This window comes from Thalia democratica, chromosome 6 (assembly GCF_965202585.1).
Source record: "Thalia democratica chromosome 6, ktThaDemo2.hap1.1, whole genome shotgun sequence".
NCBI classification, from domain to species: Eukaryota; Metazoa; Chordata; class Thaliacea; order Salpida; family Salpidae; genus Thalia; species Thalia democratica.
Window position 1 is genome coordinate 14,864,889 of NC_139170.1, and position 13,369 is coordinate 14,878,257.

The following is a 13,369-nucleotide window of genomic DNA, read 5'->3' on the forward strand; positions in this document are numbered from 1 at the left end:
TTAGACTTGAGCAATGGTAACCATAAGATTAAAACTTGAAAGTACGACAAATTTTAAATCAAACAACTAAAGTGTTTGATCTTTTAATTCTTATAACAACCAGTTTGTTTGTACAATTATCAATTTGTGGCTTGTACTTTAAGTAGATATCAATAGCCGGTTTTGTTCAAATGGTGGTCCTAAAAAGGACCGGTTGTTGAGCATTTATTTTGAGCTGGTGTACTTGGTAACAGCTTTAGTTCCCTCTGAAACTGCGTGCTTTGACAACTCGCCGGGGAGCAAGAGCCTGACAGCAGTTTGAATTTCGCGGCTGCTCACAGTTGACCTCTTGTTGTAATGAGCCAAACGTGAAGCCTCTGCTGCAATGCGCTCGAAGATGTCGTTGACAAATGAGTTCATGATTCCCATCGCCTTGCTGGAAATTCCGGTGTCGGGGTGCACTTGCTTCAAAACTTTGTACACGTAGATGCCAAAGCTTTCTTTGTGCCTCCTCCTTCGCTTCTTCTTGCCGTCGACCGGGGTGGTCTTGGCTACTGACTTCTTCGCGCCTTTGGTTGCGGTCATGATGATGTGTGAACTTCAGTCTCGGCGCCAGCTTATATACTGAAAGTTTATGCAAATTAGCATTTCCGTACGCGAACGACAGCCTCTCTCATTTTATGATTCTCTCGTTTGTCGTAAATATTTTTAGGTGGTCCTGAAAAGGACCTGGTTTGTTTCAACTTAGGCTGATTTTTTTGAAGCGGTCTTCTTGGGCAATAATACTGCCTGGATGTTTGGAAGAACACCTCCTTGAGCAATAGTGACGCCGCCGAGAAGTTTGTTCAACTCTTCGTCGTTGCGGATAGCTAGTTGCAAATGGCGGGGAATGATCCTGCTTTTCTTGTTGTCACGAGCAGCGTTACCGGCAAGCTCGAGCACTTCTGCGCTCAAATACTCGAGAACGGCAGCCAGATAAACTGGAGCACCAGCTCCGACTCTTTGGCTGTAGTTGCCAGTGCGCAACAGGCGGTGCACGCGACCGACTGGAAACTGCAGTCCTGCACGAGAAGACCTGCTCTTCGGCTTAGATTTGAGTTTTGATCCTTTACCACGTCCCGACATCTTGTTGTTCGAATGATTGTGCCAAGATGCTCGCACAGCTCTGTATAAAACTCAAACCTAACCGCGTCGAACGAACAACTAATTTGCATATGTCGTAGCTGCTCTTTAATCTTGTCAAAATGTTTGTTTAGCAGTGTTGAAGAAATTTGATTTTGAAATGGGTGGTCCTAAAAAGGACCGAGTTTGCTAAATGTTTAGCCACCGAAGCCGTACAAGGTTCTTCCTTGACGCTTGAGTGCGTATACGACGTCGAGTGCTGTGACGGTCTTGCGCTTGGCGTGCTCTGTGTATGTTACTGCATCGCGAATAACATTTTCCAAGAAAACTTTCATGACGCCTCTCGTTTCTTCATAAATCAGTCCCGAGATTCGCTTCACTCCGCCTCGGCGAGCCAAACGGCGGATTGCAGGCTTAGTGATGCCTTGGATGTTGTCGCGAAGTACTTTGCGATGGCGCTTAGCACCTCCTTTTCCCAAGCCTTTACCTCCTTTGCCGCGTCCAGACATGTTGAATACAGTGCTTTCGGCAGTCCGTCGAGTTTATTTATAAGCTGTTACGGACGCGTACGGTTACTACTAAACTAATTTGCATACTCAGAAAAGTCTCTAACTTACATTCTTTCGTTTGGTTTATTTTCTCTCACTATCAAACAAAGTTTAAAAGTGGCCCTGAAAAGGACCGGTTTTAGCTAATGCTTAAGCTCTTTCGCCACGCATTCTCCTGGCGAGCTGGATGTCTTTGGGCATGATTGTCACACGCTTGGCGTGGATCGCGCAAAGGTTAGTGTCTTCGAACAAACCAACGAGGTAGGCCTCGCTCGCTTCCTGCAAAGCCATTACGGCACTGCTTTGGAACCTCAAGTCAGTTTTGAAGTCTTGAGCTATTTCACGTACAAGACGCTGAAAAGGCAACTTGCGCAAAAGAAGCTCTCAGAGCAACTGTGCCGGGCCTGTAGCGATGAGGCTTCTTCACACCTCCGGTAGCGGGTGCGCTCTTGCGAGCGGCCTTAGTGGCGAGCTGTTTCCTTGGAGCCTTGCCTCCGGTTGACTTGCGAGCGGTTTGCTTGGTACGAGCCATTTTGATAATGTAGCTATACGCTGGAAGACTGTATATATACTGTTTACGGAGACACGGACGCAAGCGATTCCGCTGTATCTCATTGACTAATTTGCATACTTTTAATTTACTGTTGTTATTAGCATTTCATTTTTTGTTAATATTTTGATTGAGTGGTCCTGAAAAGGACCTTGGGTAAAAGAACAACTTATTTCTTGCAGCTCTTCTTGGTACTTGCCTTCTTAGATGCTTTTTTGGCTACCGGCTTCTTCTTGGTTACTTTCTTCTTCTTGCTTGCAGCTTTTTTAGATGCTGCCTTCTTAGGAGCACACTTTTTAGCAGGTCGCTTTTTGGCTGCTGGTTTTTTCGCTGCCTTCTTGGGAGCACACTTCTTTACTCGTTTCTTTGCTGCGGCCTTCTTTACTGCTGGCTTTTTAGCTACTTTTTTTGTCCTCTTCTTGGGACCAGCAGCTGGCATTGGAGCAAGCTTGAACGAGCCGGAAGCGCCTTTTCCAGTAGTCTGGAGAAAAGAACCTTTGGTCACGCCGCTGGTAAGTGCTCTCTTCAAGTGAGAATTAGAAGCTGAAAGGTCAAGCTTGTAGGTGTCCGCGATATATTTTTGTATCTTCTGGCGGGATGTACCTTTTCGTTCCTTCATTGCTCCCAGGGCAGAGCTAATCATCTCCCTGTAAGTCGGGTGTTCTGCCTTCTTGGCGCTTGGTCTCTTGGAAGACCTGGCCTTGGCTGCGGCCGCCGCTGCTACTGCTGGTGCTGCTACTGCTGTGGTAGACATTTTGTATGTATTTTAAAGCAACCGAAACAATACTTTTAGTAGTTACTGACTGTGACGAATTGACTGTTGAGCAGTTTTACTTTGTGAAGTACCTTTTACTGATTGTTACGAGCATTAGCATGTGAGTTTAAAGCGCATATGCTCATAAAAGCATAGTTATTTTTTTACGAACGTCAAAAACATTCCAGTGACAAAGAAACCAGACTTAGCCTGGTCGGAAACAGAGTTTTTTTTAAAGCTTAGCTTTAAAGGTCCAGAAAAACAGTCTAAAAGTTACAGCACACCTCTGCATATAATGATATAAACCTCAAATGAAACAAAATATACTACTACACATCCGGTTTAGTTTTCTTCAGCTGCAAACTTAAAACTGTAAGATTTTAGACAAGCACAAGTGTTTTTTTCCACTTCAAGCTTAAGTTAAGTTTTATTATTTTAATTTCATTCGGTTTTGTCAATTGTAAAACCCATGAAGTATGTTTAACTTGATTACAACTTTAATTGTGCTGGTTAGTAAAAAGTAATTCATAAACAAACACAAGTATTTAATTTATGACACTTTACAAGTTATCATTACTTTAAGTATACTTATATTGAAAATGGCAGTACTAAACCACCTAAAAAAACTTAAGTACATAAGTTTTGAATTTGTTCTTCCACATACTAGTAACTTATCTTTTCAAAAATGTTCTGAACAGTAGCCATACAAAACTTGTTAAAAAGCTAGAAACTAATGTTTAACAAAGTTTGTTATATAAAACAGTCCCAACTAGTTACTAGTATTTCACAGTTAGAAAAATTTGAAGCAACTTTTTAAAACTGTTACACAGTTGTTTAGATTTTTTAACAACGTTTTATTTGTTATACTCAAAGCTGAACTAAGAACTTTTTCTTTGTAGATTTCATGAAAAGAAAGCGAACAAATGGATTTGATCGTAACTTTCCAAAACAAGACGAAATAACTTACACTTAAATGAATATCAGTACTGTTCACTTATGTTCAAAGAAAAGGACCGAAATTTCAATATGAAGTTTAAAAGAGTTGCTTATTTTGAGACGAAAAACTTTACTTAAAAAAAGAGGTTAGGCTAATTTTAAAAGTAGTATCAAGTAAGTAACGATCATAAAAAAAAATATCAGTGTTTCATAACTAATTTGAAAAACTAGATTGGATAAACTTTTTTTTACATTCAGTACTCATAAACTTGCGATGTGTTTAAGAAAGTCTATTTGACAATCATTTGTTGGATTAGTTCTTCATACTTATTATGAAAGTTTCTAGTTTATCTTAAACATTTTCAATAATAAATGACACACTAACTAGACTGTCATTTAGTTGTAGACTTATTTTGTCTGTTGCTTTCATTTTGCTATTTATATAAAAGCCATAACTTTATTTTTTATAAGCGTTTCGTTCTGCTCTAGACTTTTAACAAATATTACTTGAAATAAACAGTTGCAGTAGTTTTTAGTTATCAAGTTGTCTCATACACAGTCTTCAATAAAGTTACAAAGCTGTTTACTTCTTTTCCTTTGCATAATGTTTCAGCTATTGGTTTTTTTACGCGTTGATGTTTTATGTTAAAAATCCATAAGCAACTAAGTTTAATAAAACAAGTCTAAGATTTGTAAAAAAATTCAACTTTGCTATTCATGACAGTTGTACTGAAATTGAATGCTTTTTGGTCGTTTTTTTTCTTTAGAACAATCACTGTTGTTTACATTTATTTATGTTTGAAAATACATTTTGATAAGCATGATCAGTATAATTTTCATGAATAAACCTCTACTGTTCAAGTATTTTTAAAAATAAAACGAAATTTATTAAAACTAACTGTTTTATTTTCATTCCATAATGAAATTACTTTTTATAGTGACGTAGAACAAGTTTTAAAAATTAAGTTTAGTATTTATTAAATTAAAAAAAAGTCTACGAAGTAAGCATGGTTGAGAATTTTTTTTTGTCTAAATAAAGAAGTTAACAAGAAAAAGCCTTTGGACAACACGTTTAAGTTAGTTGAAGCTTTTTATGAAACATCAAATTACAACTAGTTTACAAAACTTATTCCACGATTTAGGCAATACTTTCAAAACATAAAACTAGCTCTCTTATCAAAAGTTGCTTAGAATGTCCAGTAAAAGTACAAAGGCAATAGTAAGTATGCATAACTAGGTGACAAAAGAAAAGACAGAAAAAATATTATTTAGAAGTAAAATGTGTCATTCAACTAGCTCTAACTCTTACTTTTGATCCTTTACCACCACAAAGTTGGTTGAGTTGCACATTTTTGTTGTTTGTTTAACACTGCTTAGTAGACTTTAAAGCTGGTTAAATAAACTGGTTGTCCTGATTACATTAGATTAACTTGATAAAGCTATAAGTAATGCTAGATCAACTAAAAGATGTAAGCTTTTTAAAGTTTTAATAGATTCGAAATGTTCTTTTTCGTTCATGTTGTGATGCATATATGTTGTTTTTTGTTTATGTATTTATGAGTTGTAATGCATGTTTTAAATGTGTTTTAGTTAAAGTTATTTTCTGAAACGATACAACATAAATTAGACCCAAAGCTAAACTAATTTTCAACTTGATAAATCTGTGAACAATTTGAGTTCAATAAAAAGCTTTTTAAAAAGAATTCGGTTGTAATACATGATGGTTGTTGTACTGAAATTGCAGTTTTGTTGATTTTTTTATTTTGGTTTGAACAGCTTCTGTTGTTAACTGTATTTTAAACTGTTTTATTTAGTTTGAGTTGCATTGTAATAAAAAGAAATAATACATTTTAGAAACTACTGGTTTATTAGATTGTAATTGTTAATATCCAAAGTTAATTTTGTTTTATTATAATTTAATGTATTATTTTCATTTAAAATCTAATACTTTTTACAGTGACGTAGAACAGTATTTTTTAAATAAACTAAATACTTTTTTAATTTTACAAAAAGAAGTATACAAAATAAGCATAACGGGAATAAGTTTTGTTTAAAGAAAGAAGTTTACAAGAAAATCTTATGGACACAAAAATCAAGTTAGTTGAAGCTTTCTGCGAAACGTATATTTATTTGTAATGTAACAGACTTAAGCAATGGTTTTTAAATGCAACTAGCTCCCTCCTCAAAAGTAGTTTAAAATGTCATGTAAGAGAACAAAAACAATTGTAAATACAAGTATGTGACAAAAAGTTAAAACACAAAAGTATAAGTTAGAAGTAAACTGTTTCATACAAACATTCTAACTCACCTTTTACCAGCACAAAAAACAATAAGTTTGGTTCGTTTTTGTCGTCTAGTTAGAGCTTGTTTAATGCTGCTTAGTGGACATTGATATCTGGTTGAATCAGTTGGTGGTCCTTATCACTTTAGACTTATAACAGAAATGACTATAGACTGTAAAAGTCGTTTTAAGTCATCAAGTTGTCTCACATATAGTTGTAACAAGTAATACAAATGAGTGGTGACAAGCTGTTACTTCTTTTCCTTTCAGCTTATAAATTGAGTTCTTTCATGTATTCGACTAGTTAAGCAATTAAAAACAAACTAAATAGATGTCAGCTTTGTAAAATAAAAGTTTTAATGATAAGCTTTCATCAATTATTTCAGCTATTTTTGTTTTGGTAAATCGCGTACTTGTTTATAGTGTTGTTTTTCTTTGAACAATCGATGTTGTTTACATTTATGTATTTTAATGTATGATTTTTAAATTACTATGCATGTTTATAATCGTGTTTTAGTTGTAATTAAACTATATTTTTAGTGAAACAAATATTGTTTGTTGTTAACAATTGAAAACATACTTTGTTGATAAACCAAAGTAAGTTTTATTCTTATTACTACTTAAGTGTACTATTTTCATTGAAAAATATAACTAGTTTTTTAAGTGACGTAGCGTAACTTTTTTTAATAAGTTAAAAAACAAATAATTGTTGAATGTTTAAGAAAAGTCCACAAAGTAAGAACGATTAAGATAGAGTTCTTAGAAAAAAAACATATCAAGAAGAAAAAGACATCCAAGTTAGTTAATTATGTTAAGCATTCAATTACAGTAGGCAATAAATTAAGGATTATAGCAGTGATCACACTAGTTTACATCGCAAAAGTTAGATCAAAAATAATGTAAAAGTAGAGAAATCACAGCAAGCTTAACTGTTCAATTAATAATGGAAAGCGATAAAATATAGTTTGGAAGTAAACAGTGTTGTTCAGAGTTCTTTGATCCTTTATCATCACAAAGTAGATTTAGTATGTAAATTTGTGTCATTGAGTTTAGTACACATTAGAAGCTTGCATCAATGACTGGTGATCCACGTAAGCTTTAGACTCATGGAAAATACAAAGAAAAAACAAATGATTTTTGGAGTTGTCTCATATACAGTATAAAAAAGAGATCAAGTTGTTCATTTTTTCTTTTGTATCATGTTTTTATGTGTCGACGTTTTTGTTTGATAGAGCCACAAACAATTTGAGTTCAACGAAACAAGTTTAAATATTTGTAAATATTTCAACTGTACTCTTAAACTATTGTTGTACTGAAACTGTATGTTTGTTTTGAACAGTCGCTGTTGTATACATTAATGCATTGTACAACTTTCAATCTGCTTTTTATGGTTTCAGTTGCATTCTAACTAACAAGACTAGTATACTTTGAAAAATTAAACCTCAGTTTAATTCTTATCTTTGACTAAAATGTTTTTGATATCAATACAAATTCAAGTTTTCTTCTCATTATAATCAACTGAAATTTGAATTTGAAAATTTAACTAATTTTTTCAGTGACATGGTATTATTTTAGATATTTCATTTATAAAACTTATTTTGATATTAAAAATAACATTGTCTGTTTGAAAAACTTGTCCACAAAGTAAGCATGAATAAGAATAAATTTTGTTTAATATACCTATTGAAAAACATTTTTACCTAACATTCAAATACTATTAAGAAAGGAAAACAGATAAATATTATCATTTAGAAGTAAAATGTTTAGATACATTAGTAACTGGTTAAATCAGTTGGTGGTCCTGATTATTTTAGATTTATAACCAACATAACTTAGAACAAACAATTAAAGTTACTTTAGGTCATCAAGTCGTCTAACACCTAGTCTAAACAAGTAACTTTACCATGAAAATAATAAAACAAGCATTTTTTAACCGTGTTTAAGCTAAAGCTGGTTTGTATCATAGGGTGATGTTTTGGCTTGAAATGATATCTTAAATAAGCTAAATAGATGTCAGCCTTGTAGGTGGGAATACTTAAATGTGTTTGAAATTCACATTTGTTATCTTTTGTTCTGAACTTTTATTTCTATTTATATACTTATAACTTTTTAAAACATTTTACATGGTTTCAACTGCATTTAAGTTGATAAAAAGAAGACGTTTAAAAGTTAAACCTTTGTTGTGTTGCTGATAATCAACAACAACAACTTAAAAATGTAACAAAAACTAAGGTTTTTTTTGTTATAAGTTGAGTATACGTTACTGTATTATCTTTTTCTAAACACTTATTTACTGAATTTTAACAGAAATTCAACAAATGAACAAGAAGTTGTATAGAAAAAAAAAAGTTCACGGACAACGTATTGAAGTTAGTTAAATCCTTTTTTACAGATACTACTGTTTTTTCAAATTAGACTTATGCAATGGTAACCATAAGATTAAAACTTAAAAGTACGACAAATTTTAAATCAAACAACTAAAGTGTTTGATCTTTTAATTCTTATAACAACCAGTTTGTTTGTACAATTATCAATTTGTGGCTTGTACTTTAAGTAGATATCAATAGCCGGTTTTGTTCAAATGGTGGTCCTAAAAAGGACCGGTTGTTGAGCATTTATTTTGAGCTGGTGTACTTGGTAACAGCTTTAGTTCCCTCTGAAACTGCGTGCTTTGACAACTCGCCGGGGAGCAAGAGCCTGACAGCAGTTTGAATTTCGCGGCTGCTCACAGTTGACCTCGTGTTGTAATGAGCCAAACGTGAAGCCTCTGCTGCAATGCGCTCGAAGATGTCGTTGACAAATGAGTTCATGATTCCCATCGCCTTGCTGGAAATTCCGGTGTCGGGGTGCACTTGCTTCAAAACTTTGTACACGTAGATGCCAAAGCTTTCTTTGTGCCTCCTCCTTCGCTTCTTCTTGCCGTCGACCGGGGTGGTCTTGGCTACTGACTTCTTCGCGCCTTTGGTTGCGGTCATGATGATGTGTGAACTTCAGTCTCGGCGCCAGCTTATATACTGAAAGTTTATGCAAATTAGCATTTCCGTACGCGAACGACAGCCTCTCTCATTTTATGATTCTCTCGTTTGTCGTAAATATTTTTAGGTGGTCCTGAAAAGGACCTGGTTTGTTTCAACTTAGGCTGATTTTTTTGAAGCGGTCTTCTTGGGCAATAATACTGCCTGGATGTTTGGAAGAACACCTCCTTGAGCAATAGTGACGCCGCCGAGAAGTTTGTTCAACTCTTCGTCGTTGCGGATAGCTAGTTGCAAATGGCGGGGAATGATCCTGCTTTTCTTGTTGTCACGAGCAGCGTTACCGGCAAGCTCGAGCACTTCTGCGCTCAAATACTCGAGAACGGCAGCCAGATAAACTGGAGCACCAGCTCCGACTCTTTGGCTGTAGTTGCCAGTGCGCAACAGGCGGTGCACGCGACCGACTGGAAACTGCAGTCCTGCACGAGAAGACCTGCTCTTCGGCTTAGATTTGAGTTTTGATCCTATACCACGTCCCGACATCTTGTTGTTCGAATGATTGTGCCAAGATGCTCGCACAGCTCTGTATAAAACTCAAACCTAACCGCGTCGAACGAACAACTAATTTGCATATGTCGTAGCTGCTCTTTAATCTTGTCAAAATGTTTGTTTAGCAGTGTTGAAGAAATTTGATTTTGAAATGGGTGGTCCTAAAAAGGACCGAGTTTGCTAAATGTTTAGCCACCGAAGCCGTACAAGGTTCTTCCTTGACGCTTGAGTGCGTATACGACGTCGAGTGCTGTGACGGTCTTGCGCTTGGCGTGCTCTGTGTATGTTACTGCATCGCGAATAACATTTTCCAAGAAAACTTTCATGACGCCTCTCGTTTCTTCATAAATCAGTCCCGAGATTCGCTTCACTCCGCCTCGGCGAGCCAAACGGCGGATTGCAGGCTTAGTGATGCCTTGGATGTTGTCGCGAAGTACTTTGCGATGGCGCTTAGCACCTCCTTTTCCCAAGCCTTTACCTCCTTTGCCGCGTCCAGACATGTTGAATACAGTGCTTTCGGCAGTCCGTCGAGTTTATTTATAAGCTGTTACGGACGCGTACGGTTACTACTAAACTAATTTGCATACTCAGAAAAGTCTCTAACTTACATTCTTTCGTTTGGTTTATTTTCTCTCACTATCAAACAAAGTTTAAAAGTGGCCCTGAAAAGGACCGGTTTTAGCTAATGCTTAAGCTCTTTCGCCACGCATTCTCCTGGCGAGCTGGATGTCTTTGGGCATGATTGTCACACGCTTGGCGTGGATCGCGCAAAGGTTAGTGTCTTCGAACAAACCAACGAGGTAGGCCTCGCTCGCTTCCTGCAAAGCCATTACGGCACTGCTTTGGAACCTCAAGTCAGTTTTGAAGTCTTGAGCTATTTCACGTACAAGACGCTGAAAAGGCAACTTGCGCAAAAGAAGCTCTCAGAGCAACTGTGCCGGGCCTGTAGCGATGAGGCTTCTTCACACCTCCGGTAGCGGGTGCGCTCTTGCGAGCGGCCTTAGTGGCGAGCTGTTTCCTTGGATCCTTGCCTCCGGTTGACTTGCGAGCGGTTTGCTTGGTACGAGCCATTTTGATAATGTAGCTATACGCTGGAAGACTGTATATATACTGTTTACGGAGACACGGACGCAAGCGATTCCGCTGTATCTCATTGACTAATTTGCATACTTTTAATTTACTGTTGTTATTAGCATTTCATTTTTTGTTAATATTTTGATTGAGTGGTCCTGAAAAGGACCTTGGGTAAAAGAACAACTTATTTCTTGCAGCTCTTCTTGGTACTTGCCTTCTTAGATGCTTTTTTGGCTACCGGCTTCTTCTTGGTTACTTTCTTCTTCTTGCTTGCAGCTTTTTTAGATGCTGCCTTCTTAGGAGCACACTTTTTAGCAGGTCGCTTTTTGGCTGCTGGTTTTTTCGCTGCCTTCTTGGGAGCACACTTCTTTACTCGTTTCTTTGCTGCGGCCTTCTTTACTGCTGGCTTTTTAGCTACTTTTTTTGTCCTCTTCTTGGGACCAGCAGCTGGCATTGGAGCAAGCTTGAACGAGCCGGAAGCGCCTTTTCCAGTAGTCTGGAGAAAAGAACCTTTGGTCACGCCGCTGGTAAGTGCTCTCTTCAAGTGAGAATTAGAAGCTGAAAGGTCAAGCTTGTAGGTGTCCGCGATATATTTTTGTATCTTCTGGCGGGATGTACCTTTTCGTTCCTTCATTGCTCCCAGGGCAGAGCTAATCATCTCCCTGTAAGTCGGGTGTTCTGCCTTCTTGGCGCTTGGTCTCTTGGAAGACCTGGCCTTGGCTGCGGCCGCCGCTGCTACTGCTGGTGCTGCTACTGCTGTGGTAGACATTTTGTATGTATTTTAAAGCAACCGAAACAATACTTTTAGTAGTTACTGACTGTGACGAATTGACTGTTGAGCAGTTTTACTTTGTGAAGTACCTTTTACTGATTGTTACGAGCATTAGCATGTGAGTTTAAAGCGCATATGCTCATAAAAGCATAGTTATTTTTTTACGAACGTCAAAAACATTCCAGTGACAAAGAAACCAGACTTAGCCTGGTCGGAAACAGAGTTTTTTTTAAAGCTTAGCTTTAAAGGTCCAGAAAAACAGTCTAAAAGTTACAGCACACCTCTGCATATAATGATATAAACCTCAAATGAAACAAAATATACTACTACACATCCGGTTTAGTTTTCTTCAGCTGCAAACTTAAAACTGTAAGATTTTAGACAAGCACAAGTGTTTTTTTCCACTTCAAGCTTAAGTTAAGTTTTATTATTTTAATTTCATTCGGTTTTGTCAATTGTAAAACCCATGAAGTATGTTTAACTTGATTACAACTTTAATTGTGCTGGTTAGTAAAAAGTAATTCATAAACAAACACAAGTATTTAATTTATGACACTTTACAAGTTATCATTACTTTAAGTATACTTATATTGAAAATGGCAGTACTAAACCACCTAAAAAAACTTAAGTACATAAGTTTTGAATTTGTTCTTCCACATACTAGTAACTTATCTTTTCAAAAATGTTCTGAACAGTAGCCATACAAAACTTGTTAAAAAGCTAGAAACTAATGTTTAACAAAGTTTGTTATATAAAACAGTCCCAACTAGTTACTAGTATTTCACAGTTAGAAAAATTTGAAGCAACTTTTTAAAACTGTTACACAGTTGTTTAGATTTTTTAACAACGTTTTATTTGTTATACTCAAAGCTGAACTAAGAACTTTTTCTTTGTAGATTTCATGAAAAGAAAGCGAACAAATGGATTTGATCGTAACTTTCCAAAACAAGACGAAATAACTTACACTTAAATGAATATCAGTACTGTTCACTTATGTTCAAAGAAAAGGACCGAAATTTCAATATGAAGTTTAAAAGAGTTGCTTATTTTGAGACGAAAAACTTTACTTAAAAAAAGAGGTTAGGCTAATTTTAAAAGTAGTATCAAGTAAGTAACGATCATAAAAAAAAATATCAGTGTTTCATAACTAATTTGAAAAACTAGATTGGATAAACTTTTTTTTACATTCAGTACTCATAAACTTGCGATGTGTTTAAGAAAGTCTATTTGACAATCATTTGTTGGATTAGTTCTTCATACTTATTATGAAAGTTTCTAGTTTATCTTAAACATTTTCAATAATAAATGACACACTAACTAGACTGTCATTTAGTTGTAGACTTATTTTGTCTGTTGCTTTCATTTTGCTATTTATATAAAAGCCATAACTTTATTTTTTATAAGCGTTTCGTTCTGCTCTAGACTTTTAACAAATATTACTTGAAATAAACAGTTGCAGTAGTTTTTAGTTATCAAGTTGTCTCATACACAGTCTTCAATAAAGTTACAAAGCTGTTTACTTCTTTTCCTTTGCATAATGTTTCAGCTATTGGTTTTTTTACGCGTTGATGTTTTATGTTAAAAATCCATAAGCAACTAAGTTTAATAAAACAAGTCTAAGATTTGTAAAAAAATTCAACTTTGCTATTCATGACAGTTGTACTGAAATTGAATGCTTTTTGGTCGTTTTTTTTCTTTAGAACAATCACTGTTGTTTACATTTATTTATGTTTGAAAATACATTTTGATAAGCATGATCAGTATAATTTTCATGAATAAACCTCTACTGTTCAAGTATTTTTAAAAATAAAACGAAATTTATTAAAACTAAC

At 35.6% G+C, this 13,369-nt stretch overlaps 8 protein-coding genes across 8 annotated transcripts; all 8 read right to left on the reverse strand.

The window, feature by feature from the left end:
• Nucleotides 1-204: 204 nt before the first annotated feature.
• On the reverse strand, nt 205-564 carry LOC145838823 (histone H2B type 1-K-like). Its single transcript, XM_082946446.1, has one exon. It carries the CDS (start codon nt 562-564, stop codon nt 205-207), a length of 360 nt encoding a protein of 119 aa, XP_082802572.1.
• Nucleotides 565-723: 159 nt separating this feature from the next.
• LOC145838824 (histone H2A) lies at nt 724-1,104 on the reverse strand. Its single transcript, XM_082946448.1, has one exon. The coding sequence runs from the start codon at nt 1,102-1,104 to the stop codon at nt 724-726; it is 381 nt and encodes a 126-aa protein (XP_082802574.1).
• Nucleotides 1,105-1,298: 194 nt separating this feature from the next.
• LOC145838825 (histone H4-like) lies at nt 1,299-1,610 on the reverse strand. Its single transcript, XM_082946449.1, has one exon. It carries the CDS (start codon nt 1,608-1,610, stop codon nt 1,299-1,301), a length of 312 nt encoding a protein of 103 aa, XP_082802575.1.
• Nucleotides 1,611-1,799: 189 nt separating this feature from the next.
• LOC145839404 (histone H3-like) lies at nt 1,800-2,181 on the reverse strand. The gene is made up of 2 exons (XM_082946977.1): nt 2,044-2,181; nt 1,800-2,003 (listed from the first exon to the last, which is right to left on the reverse strand). The coding sequence occupies exons 1-2, from the start codon at nt 2,179-2,181 to the stop codon at nt 1,800-1,802; spliced, it is 342 nt and encodes a 113-aa protein (XP_082803103.1).
• A 6,604-nt stretch (nt 2,182-8,785) lies between these two features.
• On the reverse strand, nt 8,786-9,145 carry LOC145838826 (histone H2B type 1-K-like). Its single transcript, XM_082946450.1, has one exon. The coding sequence runs from the start codon at nt 9,143-9,145 to the stop codon at nt 8,786-8,788; it is 360 nt and encodes a 119-aa protein (XP_082802576.1).
• A 159-nt stretch (nt 9,146-9,304) lies between these two features.
• LOC145838827 (histone H2A-like) lies at nt 9,305-9,685 on the reverse strand. The gene has a single exon (XM_082946451.1). The coding sequence runs from the start codon at nt 9,683-9,685 to the stop codon at nt 9,305-9,307; it is 381 nt and encodes a 126-aa protein (XP_082802577.1).
• Nucleotides 9,686-9,879: 194 nt separating this feature from the next.
• On the reverse strand, nt 9,880-10,191 carry LOC145838828 (histone H4-like). The gene has a single exon (XM_082946452.1). It carries the CDS (start codon nt 10,189-10,191, stop codon nt 9,880-9,882), a length of 312 nt encoding a protein of 103 aa, XP_082802578.1.
• Nucleotides 10,192-10,380: 189 nt separating this feature from the next.
• On the reverse strand, nt 10,381-10,762 carry LOC145839406 (histone H3-like). Its single transcript, XM_082946978.1, has 2 exons — nt 10,625-10,762; nt 10,381-10,584 (listed from the first exon to the last, which is right to left on the reverse strand). The coding sequence occupies exons 1-2, from the start codon at nt 10,760-10,762 to the stop codon at nt 10,381-10,383; spliced, it is 342 nt and encodes a 113-aa protein (XP_082803104.1).
• Nucleotides 10,763-13,369: the final 2,607 nt, after the last annotated feature.